At 43.9% G+C, this 14,631-nt stretch overlaps 1 protein-coding gene across 1 annotated transcript; it reads left to right on the forward strand.

Moving 5' to 3' along the window:
• The first annotated feature begins 3,457 nt into the window (after positions 1-3,457).
• SPATA24 (spermatogenesis associated 24) lies at positions 3,458-12,086 on the forward strand. The gene is made up of 6 exons (XM_053380529.1): positions 3,458-3,577; positions 6,355-6,420; positions 7,098-7,228; positions 8,333-8,403; positions 9,740-9,842; positions 11,434-12,086. The coding sequence occupies exons 1-6, from the start codon at positions 3,497-3,499 to the stop codon at positions 11,522-11,524; spliced, it is 543 nt and encodes a 180-aa protein (XP_053236504.1). The 5' UTR covers positions 3,458-3,496; the 3' UTR covers positions 11,525-12,086.
• The last annotated feature ends 2,545 nt before the right edge of the window (positions 12,087-14,631 follow it).

Below are 14,631 nucleotides of genomic sequence, written 5' to 3' on the forward strand. Positions count from 1 at the left end.
AGCTCAGCTAACGAGCCAGGCCTAGAGGCCTTGTGCCTACTGTGTCTTACTGTTTCCTTATCTTGTGCTAGGAGCAGCTTTACTCCCAAGGTCATGGGTAGGCAAACTAAGGCCTGGGTGCCGGATCCGGCCCAATCACCTTCTAAATCCGGCCTGTGGAAGTTCCGGGAATCAGCGTGTTTTTCCATGAGTAGAATGTGTGATTTAATTTAAAATGCATCTCTAGGTTATTTGTGGGGCCTGCCTGGTGTTTTTACATGAGTAGAATGTGTGCTTTTATTTCAAAAGCGTCCCTGGGTTATTTATGGGGCATAGGAATTCGTTCATTTCCCCCCCAAAAAAATATACTCTGGCCCCCCCACAAGGTCTGAGGGACAGTGGACCGGCCCCCTGCTGAAAAAGTTTGCTGACCCCTGCCCAAGGTTGTAAGCACATTCCTATGCATCTACATATGAAAGAAGACATGCCTTGCAGTTCTGAGATGTACCTTCATCTGTTCCTTTCCCCCTCAGGTAGAAAGTAATGGAAAGAGATCATATGCAGTGGGGGCTGCTTAGGTGATGAAGGAAAGCCCATAAATGGTATAATTAGTATTGTGTTGTAATTTTGGAGGAGGTTTATGCATATGTATTGCTTTAATAGATAACAGTTATGTATATTAAGGGATGCGGGTGGCGCTGTGGGTTAAACCACAGAGCCTAGGACTTGCCAATCAGGTTGGTGGTTCGAATCCCCGTGACGGGGTGAGCTCCCATTGCTCGTTCCCTGCTCCTGCCAACCTAGCAGTTCGAAAGCACGTCAAAGAGCAAGTAGATAAATAGGTACCACTCTGGCGGGAAGGTAAACGGCATTTCCGTGCACTGCTCTGGTTCGCCAGAAGCGACTTAGTCAAGCTGGCCACATGACCCGGAAGCTGTACGCCGGCTCCCTCGGCCAATAAAGCGAGATGAGCGGCGCAACCCCAGAGTCGGCCACGACTGGACCTAATGGTCAGGGGTCCCTTTACCTTTTTATGTATGTTAAGGAGGCCCCACCCTTTCGGGCCTTTGCTCAGCTTTTGGAGAGAGATCCCACTGAGCCTTTAGTTTCAAGTTAGGTAATTAAGGACAACAAACCTATGGCAGATTTCTTTTTAACTTGCTTTGTAACCATAGAAAGTGACAAACAAGTGCCGGAAAAAATGAAACAACACATTGTTTATCTCTATGCCAACATAGTGCTTTACCTCATGAGTACAGTGGTACCTCGGGTTACATATGTTTCAGGTTACATATGCTTCAGGTTACAGACTCCGCTAACCCAGAAATAGTACCTCGGGTTAAGAATTTGCTTCAGGATGAGAACAGAAATTGTGCTCCGGCAGTGCGGCAGCAGCGGGAGGCCCCATTAGCTAAAGTGGTGCTTCAGGTTAAGAACAGTTTCAGGTTAAGTACGGACCTCGGGAACGAATTAAGTACTTAACCTGAGGTACCACTGTACCATTTAAAAGTAAAAAAAAAAAAAAACAGTGATGGGGTGAGGGTGGAGGAGGGTCTGAAGAAGAATGTCCCATGGTAGGAGCTGTGCAAGAGATGAATAATTTGGAACTGGAATTCTGGATAGTCACAGGTCAGCGAGGAAAGCAAAAGTGAAAATTGTTCCAGTAACCGACACTGCATTATAACAAAACATGTGTTATTTATTTGGGTTGTGTGTGTTTTTTAACCACCCTTCATCACAAAGATTTTTAAGTACAGGTGTGCAGAAACGTTGCTTTTTCCAACATTTGCAAAAGGAGAAGCAACACAACTTGGCAACTGACTGACTTTTTAATAATTCCTACCTTCCCCAAAGATGACAAGGTAAAAACAAGGCTGAATATACATGATCAGCAGGATGGCAGCTTCGTGGATGAGTGGGGATTTGAACCCTGGTCTCACAGGTCCTATTCCAACGCTCAGACCGTTACACCACACACTCTCTGTGTCTTTTTGTATGTGTATGTTTGTTCACATGTTTGTTGTATGTTTGAGGGTGAGAGTGCAAAATATGGTCTGAAGCTCAACATCAAAAAAACGAAGATCATGGCCACTGGGCCCATCACCTCCTGGCAAATAGAAGGGGAAGAAATGGAGGCAGTGAGAGATTTTACTTTCTTGGGCTCCATGATCACTGCAGATGGTGACAGCAGTCACGAAATTAAAAGACTCCTTCTTCTTGGGAGAAAAGCAATGACAAACCTAGACAGCATCTGAAAAAGCAGAGACATCACCTTGCCAACAAAGGTCCGTATAGTTAAAGTCATGGTTTTCCCAGTATGGATGGAAGTGTATGGAAGTGAGAGCTGGACCATAAAGAAGACTGATCGCCGAAGAATTGATGCTTTTGAATTCTGGTGCTGGAGGAGACTCTTGAGAGTCCCATGGACTGCAAGAAGATCAAACCTCTCCATTCTGAAGGAAATGAGCCCTGAGTGCTCACTGGAAGGACAGATCCTGAAGCTGAGGCTCCAATACTTTGGCCACCTCATGAGAAGAGAAGACTCCCTGGAAAAGACCCTGATGTTGGGAAATATGGAGGGCACAAAGAGAAGGGGACGACAGAGGACGAGGTGGTTGGACGGTGTTCTCGAAGCTACTAAAATGAGTTTGACCAAACTGCAGGAGGCAGTGGAAGACAGGAGGGCCTGGCGTGCTCTGGTCCAGGGGGTCACGAAGAGTCGGACACAAGTAAACAACAACAACATATGGCAAAAAATGTATGCATTACAGGCACATTTCTCCCAATATCCGCTTTGGTGAGGTCCAGCTCTTGCTGGACCATAAAGAAGACTGATCGCCGAAGAATTGATGCTTTTGAATTATGGTGCTGGAGGAGACTCTTGAGAGTCCAATGGACTGCAAGAAGATCAAACCTCTCCACTCTGAAGGAAATCAGCCCTGAGTGCTCCCTGGAAGGACAGATCCTGAAGCTGAGGCTCCAAGACTTTGGCCACCTCATGAGAAGAGAAGACTCCCTGGAAAAGACCCTGATGTTGGGAAAGATGGAGGGGACAAGGAGAAGGGGACGACAGAGGACGGGATGGTTGGATAGTGTTCTTGAAGCTACCAGCATGAGTTTGACCAAACTGCGGGAGGTAGTGGAAGACAGAAGTGCCTGGCGTGCTCTGGTCCAGGGGGTCACGAAGAGTCGGACACGACTAAACAACAAGTTTGTTCATCCATCTCAGCGCCTGCATTAGGGGAATTAGGGTTTTTTCTCTCTCAGAGCCTGCATTAGGGGAATTACGGTACTCGCTTTGCGGGCGCGCCAGCGGCTTCCTATAGGACTCTAGACAAAACAGGCAGCTCTGGCCCCGCCCCTCCCTTGTTCTGATGCGGCCGGCCCGAAGGGGCGGGCGAAGAAGTCTCGCGAGGGCGAAGCTCCCGTGATTCACGTTCGGCGCCGCTGCGTGATTGGCCGGAGGGGGGAAGCGCGCGCACTTCCAACGGCCGGTTAAGGAAGGGGGGGAAACAAAATGGCGTCGTCCGTGGCCTTCCAGCAGCTGCGAGACCTGATCGAGACGCAGGAGGCTCTGCTGGAGAGGCTGAGGCGACAGGTGGGGCTGGAGGCGCCCGGGGCGGCCGCGCCGTCTCTTCTCCCTCCGATAAAGGGTTGTGGGAAGAGGCGTGCTGGTTCCCTTCGGCGGTCGCCGGCCACCGAGCTGGGCGGCAGCCTGTGGAAAACGCTGGCAAAAAGCCTGGCGGATGGAGGCCTCTGCAGGCCCACCCGCCTCTGGGCCTACCCAACACTTTGCGCACACAAATCCCTATTATTATTATTAGTTTAGACACTGAGCAAGAATACTGCCACTGCTGCACGTCCTACTTCTCGCCATTGACTAAAGCATGGTAGTTTCATAAAACCCTATGTGTTCAAAGGCAGTAATTAATAATAATAACAATAAATAATATATAATAATAATAATAATAATAATAATAATAATAATAATAATTAGTTTAGACACTGAGCAAGAACATTGCCACTGCTGCACATCCTACTTCTCGCCATTGACTGTAAAGCATGGTAGTTTCATAAAACCCTATGTGTTCAAAGGCAGTAATTAATAATAATAACAATAAATAATATATAATAATAATAATAATAATAATAATAATAATAATAATAATAATAAGTTTAGACACTGAGCAAGAACATTGCCACTGCTGCACATCCTACTTCTCGCCATTGACTGTAAAGCATGGTAGTTTCATAAAACCCTATGTGTTCAAAGGCAGCAATTTATTATTATTATTATTATCATTATTATCATTATTATCATTATTATTATATAATAATATTAGTATTAGTTTAGACACTGAACAAGAACACTGCCACTGCTGCACGTCCTACTTCTCGCCATTGACTGTAAAGCATGGTAGTTTCATAAAACCCTATGTGTTCAAAGGCAGTAATTAATAATAATAGTAATAGTTTAGACACTGAGCAAGAACACTGCCACTGCTGCACGTCCTACTTCTCGCCATTGACTGTAAAGCATGGTAGTTTCATAAACCCCTATATGTTAAAAGACAGTAATTAATAATAATAATAATAATAATAAATTTTATTTATACCCCGCTATCCCCGGCCAGAGCGGGCTCAGGGCGGCTAGCACCAGTAAAATCACAGTAAAAACATAATAGGAAAAAAACAACCAATTTAAAATACAGGTTAAAATGCAATTTAAAATGCTGCCTCATTTTAAGAGTAGCCCATAGATCAAAACCATAAGGGGAGGGAAACATAAGGGTCAGACTGAGTCCAAACCAAAGGCCAGGTGGAAAGATGTCAAGTCCCGCAGGGCCCAAGTCTCTTGTCACAGAGCTTTCCACCAAGTCGGGGCCAGGGCTGAAAAGGCCCTGGCCCTAGTTGAGACCATTCTAACCACCTTTCGACTTGGGACCTCCAAAATGTTGTCAGTTATGGACCTTAAGGTCCTCCGCGTGGCATACCAGGAGAGGCGGTCCCATAGGTAGGTAGGCTGCTGAATACCAGTTTCTGGGTGTGCAAACAATGGAGGATTGTTTACTTCGTGCCCTTTCTGCTGGAAACAGGATTCTGGATTAGATAGGAGTTTTAGTCTGATCCAGCAGAACATAAGGATTAAACATAGTGTGTGTGTGTTTGTTTCTCCAGACAGAACCTCCAGCCTCAAAGGCAGTGTACCTTTAAAGACCAGTTGCTGGAGGGCAGGGATGACCATGTGGGTTTTTTAGGCTGGCTGCTGTTGGAAACCGGACAGAAGGCTAAATGGACATTTGGTCTAATCCTGCAGGGTTTTTAATTATTCCATTTGCGCTTTCATGGCTCTGAAATGAAAGCAATTGCCTCCAAGAACACAATGAGATTTTATAGCTGGTTTTATTTAGGGGGTTGCCAGATTGAAGATTTCAGCAAAGACCCTCAACATGATGCAGCATCTAAAATAAAGCACACCAGTCATATGTGTGTAGTGCTTGTAGGAACCTCAAGGTAATTACTGCAATGCGCTCTATGTAAAGCTACACTTAGGCCTAGTCTAGAAGCTCCAGCTAGGGCAGACTGCTGCAACTAGGCTGCTGCTGCAGTTGGATGGCCAGCAGCATGTGATACTGCTGTTAAAACATCTACACTGACTGCCCATATGCTACTGGAGCAGGTTAAGGATTTTAGATTGATACACAGAGCCCTGAACAACTTGGATCCAGGACTGCCTTAGCCCTTACATCCTAGCCTTGCCCAGTTACCAAGAACACCCCTACAGGAGCTCAACTCAATCAGAAGTTGGTCATTTAGTGTTGCTGGTCCCATTCTGTGGAACACTCTTCAACCAGAGATTTGACAGGCACCCTCACTTTTGAAGATTTTTCTAAGCCAACCTATGCAGTTGATTAAAAATTATGATACTGCATGAGTGGCTGACATATAAGTACTTTGGTAAATAAAATTGTAGTTAGTCGTAAAATGAGTAGAAGCTGTTATGCAATAGCCATAAAACAGAGTGAGCCTATCTAGATAAAGATATACCTAGAGAGGTGAAGGTTTGGAAAAACAAAAAAATGGAACCGTGCCCCCCCAACCGTTTTTCTGTTTGTTGGTGGTGGTGGTTTGGTTGCTTCCAAAATGGGGACAGAAAAATAGGGTGGGGTGGGTTTTCCACAATTTTCTCTTTTTTCTGCATGCTTTCACATCTCTAGATATGCCTAAGCCCACTGCAATCAATAGACACAGATGCACCTAACTCAGCATAGGATCAGACTGCAAAAATAACTAATATGCATTCAGCATTTTTCCCCTAATAGTAAGTCTCTTATACAAACAACTAATCTATAAAATGTAACATTCTTTTAACAGATAGCAATGCAGAAAGAGAACTCTGTAAGCAAGGTGGAATATGAGGCTATTATAAGGAAACTGCAGGTATGTGGCCTTCGTTTAATAATTTATTTCTGATATTTTTACTCTTTTCATTTGTTAAACATAATCAAGGCAGCAGTAGAGATTGCACATTCTCAAAGATTTGTGCAAGTTCCCATGTAGACTCATGTCTTGTGACAATGTCGATTTTTAATGTCGGAAGTTAGTATCTGAATATTTGAGAGTGAGGGGACTTGAGTGGCGCTGTGGTCTAAGCCTCTGAGCCTCTTGGGCTTGCTGATCAGAAGGTCAGCGGTTCGAATCGGCGCAACGGGGTGAGCTTCCATTCCTCTGTCCCAGCTTCTGCCAACCTAACAGTTCAAAAACATACCAGTACTAGTAGATAAATAGATAGTGCCGCGGCATTTCCATGTGCTCTGGCACTCATCCCAGTGTCCCGTTGCGCCAGAAGTGGTTTAGTCATGCTGGCCACATAACCTGGAAAGCTGTCTGTGGACAAACACTGGCTCCCTCGGCCTGAAGCGAGATGAGCACTGCACCCCATAGTCAAAGTCTGACTGGACCTAACCAGCCGGGGTCCTTTACTTTTACTTTACACCAAAGTTGTGGCATATTTTCTTTGCCTAATGATTCAGTTGAATACTTTCCTTTTTATAATTTTGGTTTACCTGTTAGGCAATCTAATACCTTAGATTTTTCAACTGTATTCTAATTTACAGAAGGAAGAGGAAGAACATGCAAAGACGAAGAGTAATCTAGCTATGGAATCCGAACAGCTGGAATTCGCCCTTGGGGAGATTGATGTTCTGTCAAAGCAACTTGAGAGGGAGAAGCAAGCTTTTGACACTGCGTACGCTTGTAGATTGGTGTGGGAGTCTCTGTGAAGAGAACAGGCTCAAGTGTTGTTGTCTAAAAAGGGGAGTTGGCGACATGATAGTTACAGTCCCCCAGAAGACCACTGTCTAGCCAGTTCCCAAGGGACCAGCAGCTGCCTCTCCCCCAACCTCTGAACGTGCAAGAAAGGAACAGTAGGAGAAAGGCGGCTGTATCTCTTTTTGCTCTTCACCACTTCGGGCAGTTCAGAGGCTGGAAGGAACGAGAAATCTGTGTCCTAGCACCTGTTTTAACAACTGACCAGCTGCTCCCTGAGTCTTCATTCTCCATTATAAGCAGGTGCTAAGATTTAGCAACTGCTGGATAAGACCAGAGTATACAGCAGCAGGCTACATGAGCCAGTAGCCTGACTGAGCTGGAAGTAGGGTTAATATTGTTGAGCGTGCCAGAATTTTCCAAGCTAAGAGGCTTGTTTGCTGCAATGCTAAGCATGTTTTCTCGTAATTACACCCTCGTAAACATGCTTAGAATTGCAGTCATACTGCGTGCTAGCCCTACAGCAGTGTCCTCTACCATGATGTTCCCATTTTTTATTCCCACCACCCAACCCATCAGCATTCTGTGCTCACTGAGAATATTCAATCCACATTGTACTGTTTGGTGTTTCCCCCCCTTAGGGCTGGCTATCTATCTATTTTTACTTCTGTAAATGTTGGTACTCCCTCAAGCCTCTTGTGTGTGGATGGTTATGTCTGTGATGCTTTGGTTATACAAGGGATGGATCCACACTCTGAGAGTTAGTTCAGTATAAAAGAGAAAGCTTGGATCCTGTGAAGTGGTGTACAGTATGTGGATATTTTCAAGTCACTGCAACAACATAACAGAAGCTTAAAGGGGATCAGTGCAAAGTACACACTTAAATTTGTAGCCTAACTAGCATTGTTCTACAGATCAGTCAGCTCCATAATTACAAAGGTCAAATTTCCAAAGGTGCATAAGGGGCATGTATGACTTGCTCCTGATCATCTTATCTGACAGAAAACAACATTTGAACTACTTATTCCAGCTGTATTTAACGGTATTGACATTTGTGAATAAAATGGTATTCCTTCTGTTGTAGACTTTCTCGGGTAAAAAGCAAAGTGCGGAAGGAATCGATCCAAAAAGACAAGCTGTTGAGCAAATGCGCTGGTAAATTCACTAGATTATTTTATTGTCTTAGACTCAGGAATACTTGAGAAATTAACCCTTTTAGGCACTTGATGAATGCCCTTGGGTTTCATGCTGGAGGAAAGGCAGGATATAAATAATAATAATAATAATAATAATAATAATAATAATAATAATTTATTATTTATACCCCGCCCATCTGGCTGGGCCTCCCCAGCCACTCTGGGCGGCTTCCATAAAAACCAAAAATACAGTAAAATATCACACGTTAAAAACTTCCCTGAACAGGGCTGCCTTAAGATGTCTTCTGAATGTCAGGTAGTTGTTTATCTCTTTGACATCTGCTGGAAGGGCATTCCACAGGGCGGGCGCCACTACCGAGAAGGCCCTCTGCCTGGTTCCCTGTAGCTTTGCTTCTCGCAATGAGGGAACCGCCAGAAGGCCCTCGGCGCTAGACCTCAGCGTCCGGGCAGAATGATGGGGGTGGAGACGCTCCTTCAGGTATACTGGACCGAGGCCGTTTAGGGCTTTAAAGGTCAGCACCAACACTTTGAATTGTGCTCGGAAACGTACTGGGAGCCAATGTAGGTCTTTCAAGACCGGTGTTATATGGTCTCGGCGGCCGCCCCCAGTCACCAGTCTAGCTGCCGCATTCTGGATTAGTTGTAGTTTCCGGGTCACCTTCAAAGGTAGCCCCACGTAGAGCGCATTGCAGTAATCCAAGCGGGAGATAACCAGAGCATGCACCACTCTGGCGAGACAGTCCGCAGGCAGATAGGGTCTCAGCCTGCATTCCAGATGGAGCTGGTAAACAGCTGCCCTGGACACAGATTTGACCTGTGCCTCCATGGACAGCTGTGAGTCCAAAATGACTCCCAGGCTGCGCACCTGGTCCTTCAGGGGCACAGTTACCCCATTCAGGACCAGGGAATCCTCCACACCTGCCCGCCTCCTGTCCCCCAAAAACAGTACTTCTGTCTTGTCAGGATTGAACCTCAATCTGTTAGCCGCCATCCATCCTCCAACCGCCTCCAGACACTCACACAGGACCTTCACCGCCCTCACTGGTTCTGATTTAAAAGAGAGGTAGAGCTGGGTATCATCCGCATACTGATGAACACCCAAATGTAAGAAAATAAATAAATATGTCTTTTTAAAAAAAATCCTGGGCACAGAATTCAGTTTCTAGAGCATATACCTATAGCACTACCTATTTGGGTTGATTATAACCAAACCAGGGTAATACAGTTTGAAACTTTGCTGGGAATTCTGTGTACATAACTTTGTTTTGTGCCCTTTGAATTTGATATTTAGAAAGCAACAGCACAAATCAGTGATTTCCAAATTCCTCCTGCAGAAATTGAGACCCATATTCAAAAACAGGAAGATGTTCTGAACTACAAAGAAAATGAGATCAGGGAGCTGCAGAACTTCATCAACAACCAGAAGCAAACATTAAAGTAAGTATATATTTTTATCTAAGACATTTTTACTAGATTCTTTGAGTTAACTATTTCCCTTTTATTACTATTATTATTATTAAATTTATATATCGCCCTTCAAGAGATCCCAGGGTGGTTCACAGAATACAATACAGGATAAAACACAAGTAAATAATTAAAAGAAAACAAAACAATACCCTCCTTCCCACAGATACATTGAAAGGCTGTAGGATCTAAGTATTTCTTTTCATTTTTAATCACAATTTTCCTCCACCTGATGGTTCCTCAGATCTCAGGGTGTGGTGTGAAATAGAGAATACTGCTTACTGAGACATTTACACCCTTCCTTTAGAATCACTGTCTAAATAGATATTTTTACAGTTATCCTCAAACACTTGTGGCGTCCCCTCCTTTTTGGCTTGTGCGTATGCTTTCCTCCATTGCTTCTTCAAAGGTCCAGTTTGGATATCCCGATAAACTTCAAGGCAGAAGCTTTCACATCCATTTTTAAAAAATAATTAATGGCAGTTTAGCATTATGCCTGAACTCTAAAGTGTGGTTAATTTTAATTGTGGTTTGTAGAAATAAACCAACTTCATAAGCCAGCTTTGTTGGTTTCTTCCCCTGGGGTATTTTCCAGCTTTCTTAACTGTTCCATTCCTTCTGGGTTGTCGTGCTGCTAGTGGTTGCTTAGTACTGTAGCTGTGGTAAATGCTGATAATAGAAACCAGTGATCTGTTTGATAAGGTATGTGTTTCCAATGGAGTAAGCGGAAGCAGTAACTCATTCGAAGACCCCTTGGCAAAGAATGGGTGGTATCGAGCTAAGTTTTACTCAGAGTAGATTCATTGAAATTAATGAGCATTAATCCATCAGTCCATTAATTTCAGTGGGTCTACTATAAATAAGGGGACGCAGCTGGCGCTGTGGGTAAAAGCCTCAGTGCCTAGGGCTTGCCGATCGAAAGGTCGGTGGTTCGAATCCCCGCAGCGGGGTGTGCTCCCGTTGCTCGGTCCCAGCGCCTGCCAACCTAGCAGTTCGAAAGCACCCCCGGGCGCAAGTAGATAAATAGGGACCGCTTTCTAGTGGGAAGGTAAACGGCATTTCCGTGTGCGGCTCTGGCTCGCCAGAACAGCGATGTCACACTGGCCACGTCACCCGGAAGTGTTTCCGGACAGCGCTGGCCCCCGGCCTCTTGAGTGAGATGGGCGCACAACCCCAGAGTCTGGCAAGACTGGCCCGTACGGGCAGGGGTACCTTTACCTTTACTATAAATAAATTTCGTTGAATACCACCCGGTGAAATTATCATAGGAAGTCCAATATTATTGTTAGCCACCCTGAGCCCGGCTTTGGCTGGGGAGGGCAGGATATAAATAAAATTTATTATTTATTATTATTAACATTCTGTTTTTCTTTATCAATTGGTTGTATATTGAAAGGATTGTTCAGGAGTCGGCACACACATAATAGCGTTGCATTTATTTTCCTGATATTTCACCAGTGCCACAGATCAGTAAGTACTTAGATGTCTATTTTCACAGAGAAAATTGCATGGCAAATGTTCTTACAATGGGCTTTCTGGTTTTTGTTGTTGTTTTGTTTTGCAGGAAACAAGCATCCGAATTCAAGATACAAAAACAACAGGAAAGTTACATAGCAAAAGTGCTTGGGAGAAAGAACAAGAAGGATTTGAAATAACCATAGAAGCGTTCCCTTAAGTCACTTGATTCTAATCTTACTCTTAGATGTGTTGAAATAAAAAATGAACTTCAAAGTTTTTCCACCAAGAAATTACTCTGCTTGTAATTTAAGTGAGATATTCGCCTCTGAATGCCAACTTTCCCTACTTCATTCTGTCCAGTGGGACCAATGTTGGATGTATGAATTACTGTACATGTTTAGGTGGACAAAAACTACAGCATTGGATTCTGTATATTTAAGCATAAGGCACCATTTTTTTCACCTGGATATGAAAGGCAGTCAAGACCCCAATGATCTTTAAAGCATCTGTGGGTTTTAATGAAATCACTACTACATAGTGTAGTAATTCAATAACTATGTATTTAGGGTACTTTAATTTGTTGTTCCTGGTGTGGGCGGGACTATGAGGTTACCATTGCAACCATGTTCATGTCTACTCAGAAGTAGGTCACACTGAGTTCAAAAGATGCGAAGGTAAGTGAGTAAAGAATTGCAGGAGCTCATTTCTAAGCTAGCACATGCCATTCAAGGCTGTCTATCATTTTCCTACTTTAGCTGTTTGGAAACCTTTTCAAAGGGAAGTGGCAACAAATGGAAGAGAAAAACAAATAGCTTCAAACAATTAAAAGGCTGCCACGTGGTATATCTTCTCAAGGCCACACTCTTCTTTCCCAGCCCTGGTTTTAATTTAAGATGAGGCTGCAGAGGGGAAGTCTTTGCAGATGCAGCTGGAATCTTAGGCCTTAGCTGCAAAGATTCCTCCCAAAAATGGGTCTTGAATTCAGCGTTGAATTTGCAGCAAGGATTGGATGGGAGCTCTAGCCAGTGGAACCAGGAGTAAATTAGGACCCCTGTTGCACCTGATGGGGCCTAGAGGTAACCCACGTCTGTGCTAGATACTCATTGGCGAGGGAAAGACTCTTATGTACATGCGCCAGGGCATTTGTATCACATATTCCAGGATTGTGCTGCAGGCTGCAATCCTAAACACTGTTGCTAGCCTTACTGAACTCTCTGGAACGTGTGAGTTCCATGCATAAGATTGTGCCAATCTTTATAGCATCTCTTTGGCCCCCAACTACAGTTGTTAGTTCTTCTTTTATTCCCTTAAACTGGTGCTTCTTTTGTAAAGAACATTTATTTTCCAAACACTAAAGTACAATGTTTTGTACCTGGGATTATGCACTGCCAACTCTAGGACTGGTATATATCCTTTGCTGTTGTCCTTGTAAACTTAACCTGTTTATTTCTTGGGTATTGTGGGAACCAATTATTGTGATGTTAAGTGATAGGTAAACTTTTTAGTTTGAAAACTCAACTATGAAACTTAGTGCTGTGTGTGTATTTGTATAGCAAATTCTTACCTTTCCAAAAGCAAAATAAATACCCACTTATCTTCTCTGAAGTACACTGACTGGATTTCTTGTTTTTCTACAACCCTACAACAGAAGATTAAATAAAGAATAGAAGAGAGAGAAAATAGATGAAGTACTGAATTGTATTAGTCCTTCCTTAGCCTGCTAACCACATGTACTTGTATGTTTCAGGATACATTCAAAAACATTTGCAGTGTTTGAAGACCCTCTCATGTAGTCTAATTTGAACATATACAGCTGCCACTCAATTATGTTCAGTGGGATTCTTGACTTTGTTATCACCCAGTTTGCCTTAAAGGGAAGATTTCTTTTTTAAAAAATATTAAATCACTGGTGTTACTGTTAGGTCACCAACCTGGTGCTAAATAGGAACTACTGAAGGGTAATTCCCTAAAGCATGTAACTGAAGTCTCAGTAGTCTGTTCTTATTGTTTTTGTCTAGCAGTCAGTAGGAGTAGAGTTCCATACTACTGATTTTGCCCAAAAAGTTATAACCTTCAGTTTTAATTTTTGTTTGCTGTTTGATTTTGTAGAAAAGATAATAGATTGCAGGGGGGCCCATGCAAAAGCAAGACTACCACGTTACCTAATTCATACTGTGGCAGGCGGGATTTCATATGATGGCATTGGTCAGGTGTTGACAATACTATGTAAAGGATAACATGTGATTGAGGCAACACTTTATTCATAAGGGGAATACGGTAGCAGCTACGCTGGGCTGTGTGTAAAAAAACAGACATCTAGCCAGACACAAAGATTAGGAACATTAATCTGTTAATTACTTGCAAGAAATGGGTTTTCCCCCAGCTGTGGACTGAGCTCATCAGTTGTTTTAAGGCTGGGCAGCACTGGGTTTTGTTTAAGTAGTTTCTGTACCACCATTTCACACATACAATTGTATCACAAACAATACCCTGTTAATTTTCTGGTTCTGGTGGGGTTACCTTGTCTACAGCTCCTGGATTTCCTATTTCTTGTTGTTTAGTCATTTAGTCGTGTCCGACTCTTCATGACTCCATGGACCAGAGCACGCCAGGCACTTCTGTCTTCCACTGCCTCCCGCAGTTTGGTCAAACTCATGCTGGTAGCTTCGAGAACACTGTCCAACCATCTTGTCCTCTGTCATCCCCTTCTCCTAGTGCCCTCCATCTTTCCCAGCATCAGGGTCTTTTCCAGGGAGTCTTCTCTTCTCATGAGGTGGCCAAAGTATTGGAAGCTAAGCTTCAGGATCTGTCCTTCCAGTGAGCACTCAGGGCTGATTTCCTAGTGTCCTGTATATTTGCAGAGAAACACAGTTTGGTTATGAATGCCTGGTTACTTTTCAACACAGGTTATGGCCCCATACCTGGTGAGGCTATAGAGTCAAAAATTCTCTTAGAAGATGGGTAAATTCCAAACGGGAATGAACTACAGCTGCTTGGTTCAGCCTTCGCTGGCTGATGTCCCAGACCTAGTGAATGCCTGGCATTTGGCACTGACTCCATCTGGAATGCCTGCAGTAACGGGGAATCGACCCTCACAATTCATTCAGGTCTTGTCCACTTGCACCTATACAAATAGCCGTGTGGGACTTTTCACAGTATACTGTTTTCGAGCCCAGCTTTTGGCAGCGTGCCTTGAACAATACAGGCACAAGGTTGTTGGCATCCGTCTGTCTTGAGAATGCGCCTTTGGGGCTGAAGTCAAGCTGTTGGAAGGTTGCGGCGCCTGCTGTGGCTGTAGAGCAAT

Source organism: Podarcis raffonei, chromosome 3 (genome assembly GCF_027172205.1).
Source record: "Podarcis raffonei isolate rPodRaf1 chromosome 3, rPodRaf1.pri, whole genome shotgun sequence".
Taxonomy (NCBI): Eukaryota; Metazoa; Chordata; class Lepidosauria; order Squamata; family Lacertidae; genus Podarcis; species Podarcis raffonei.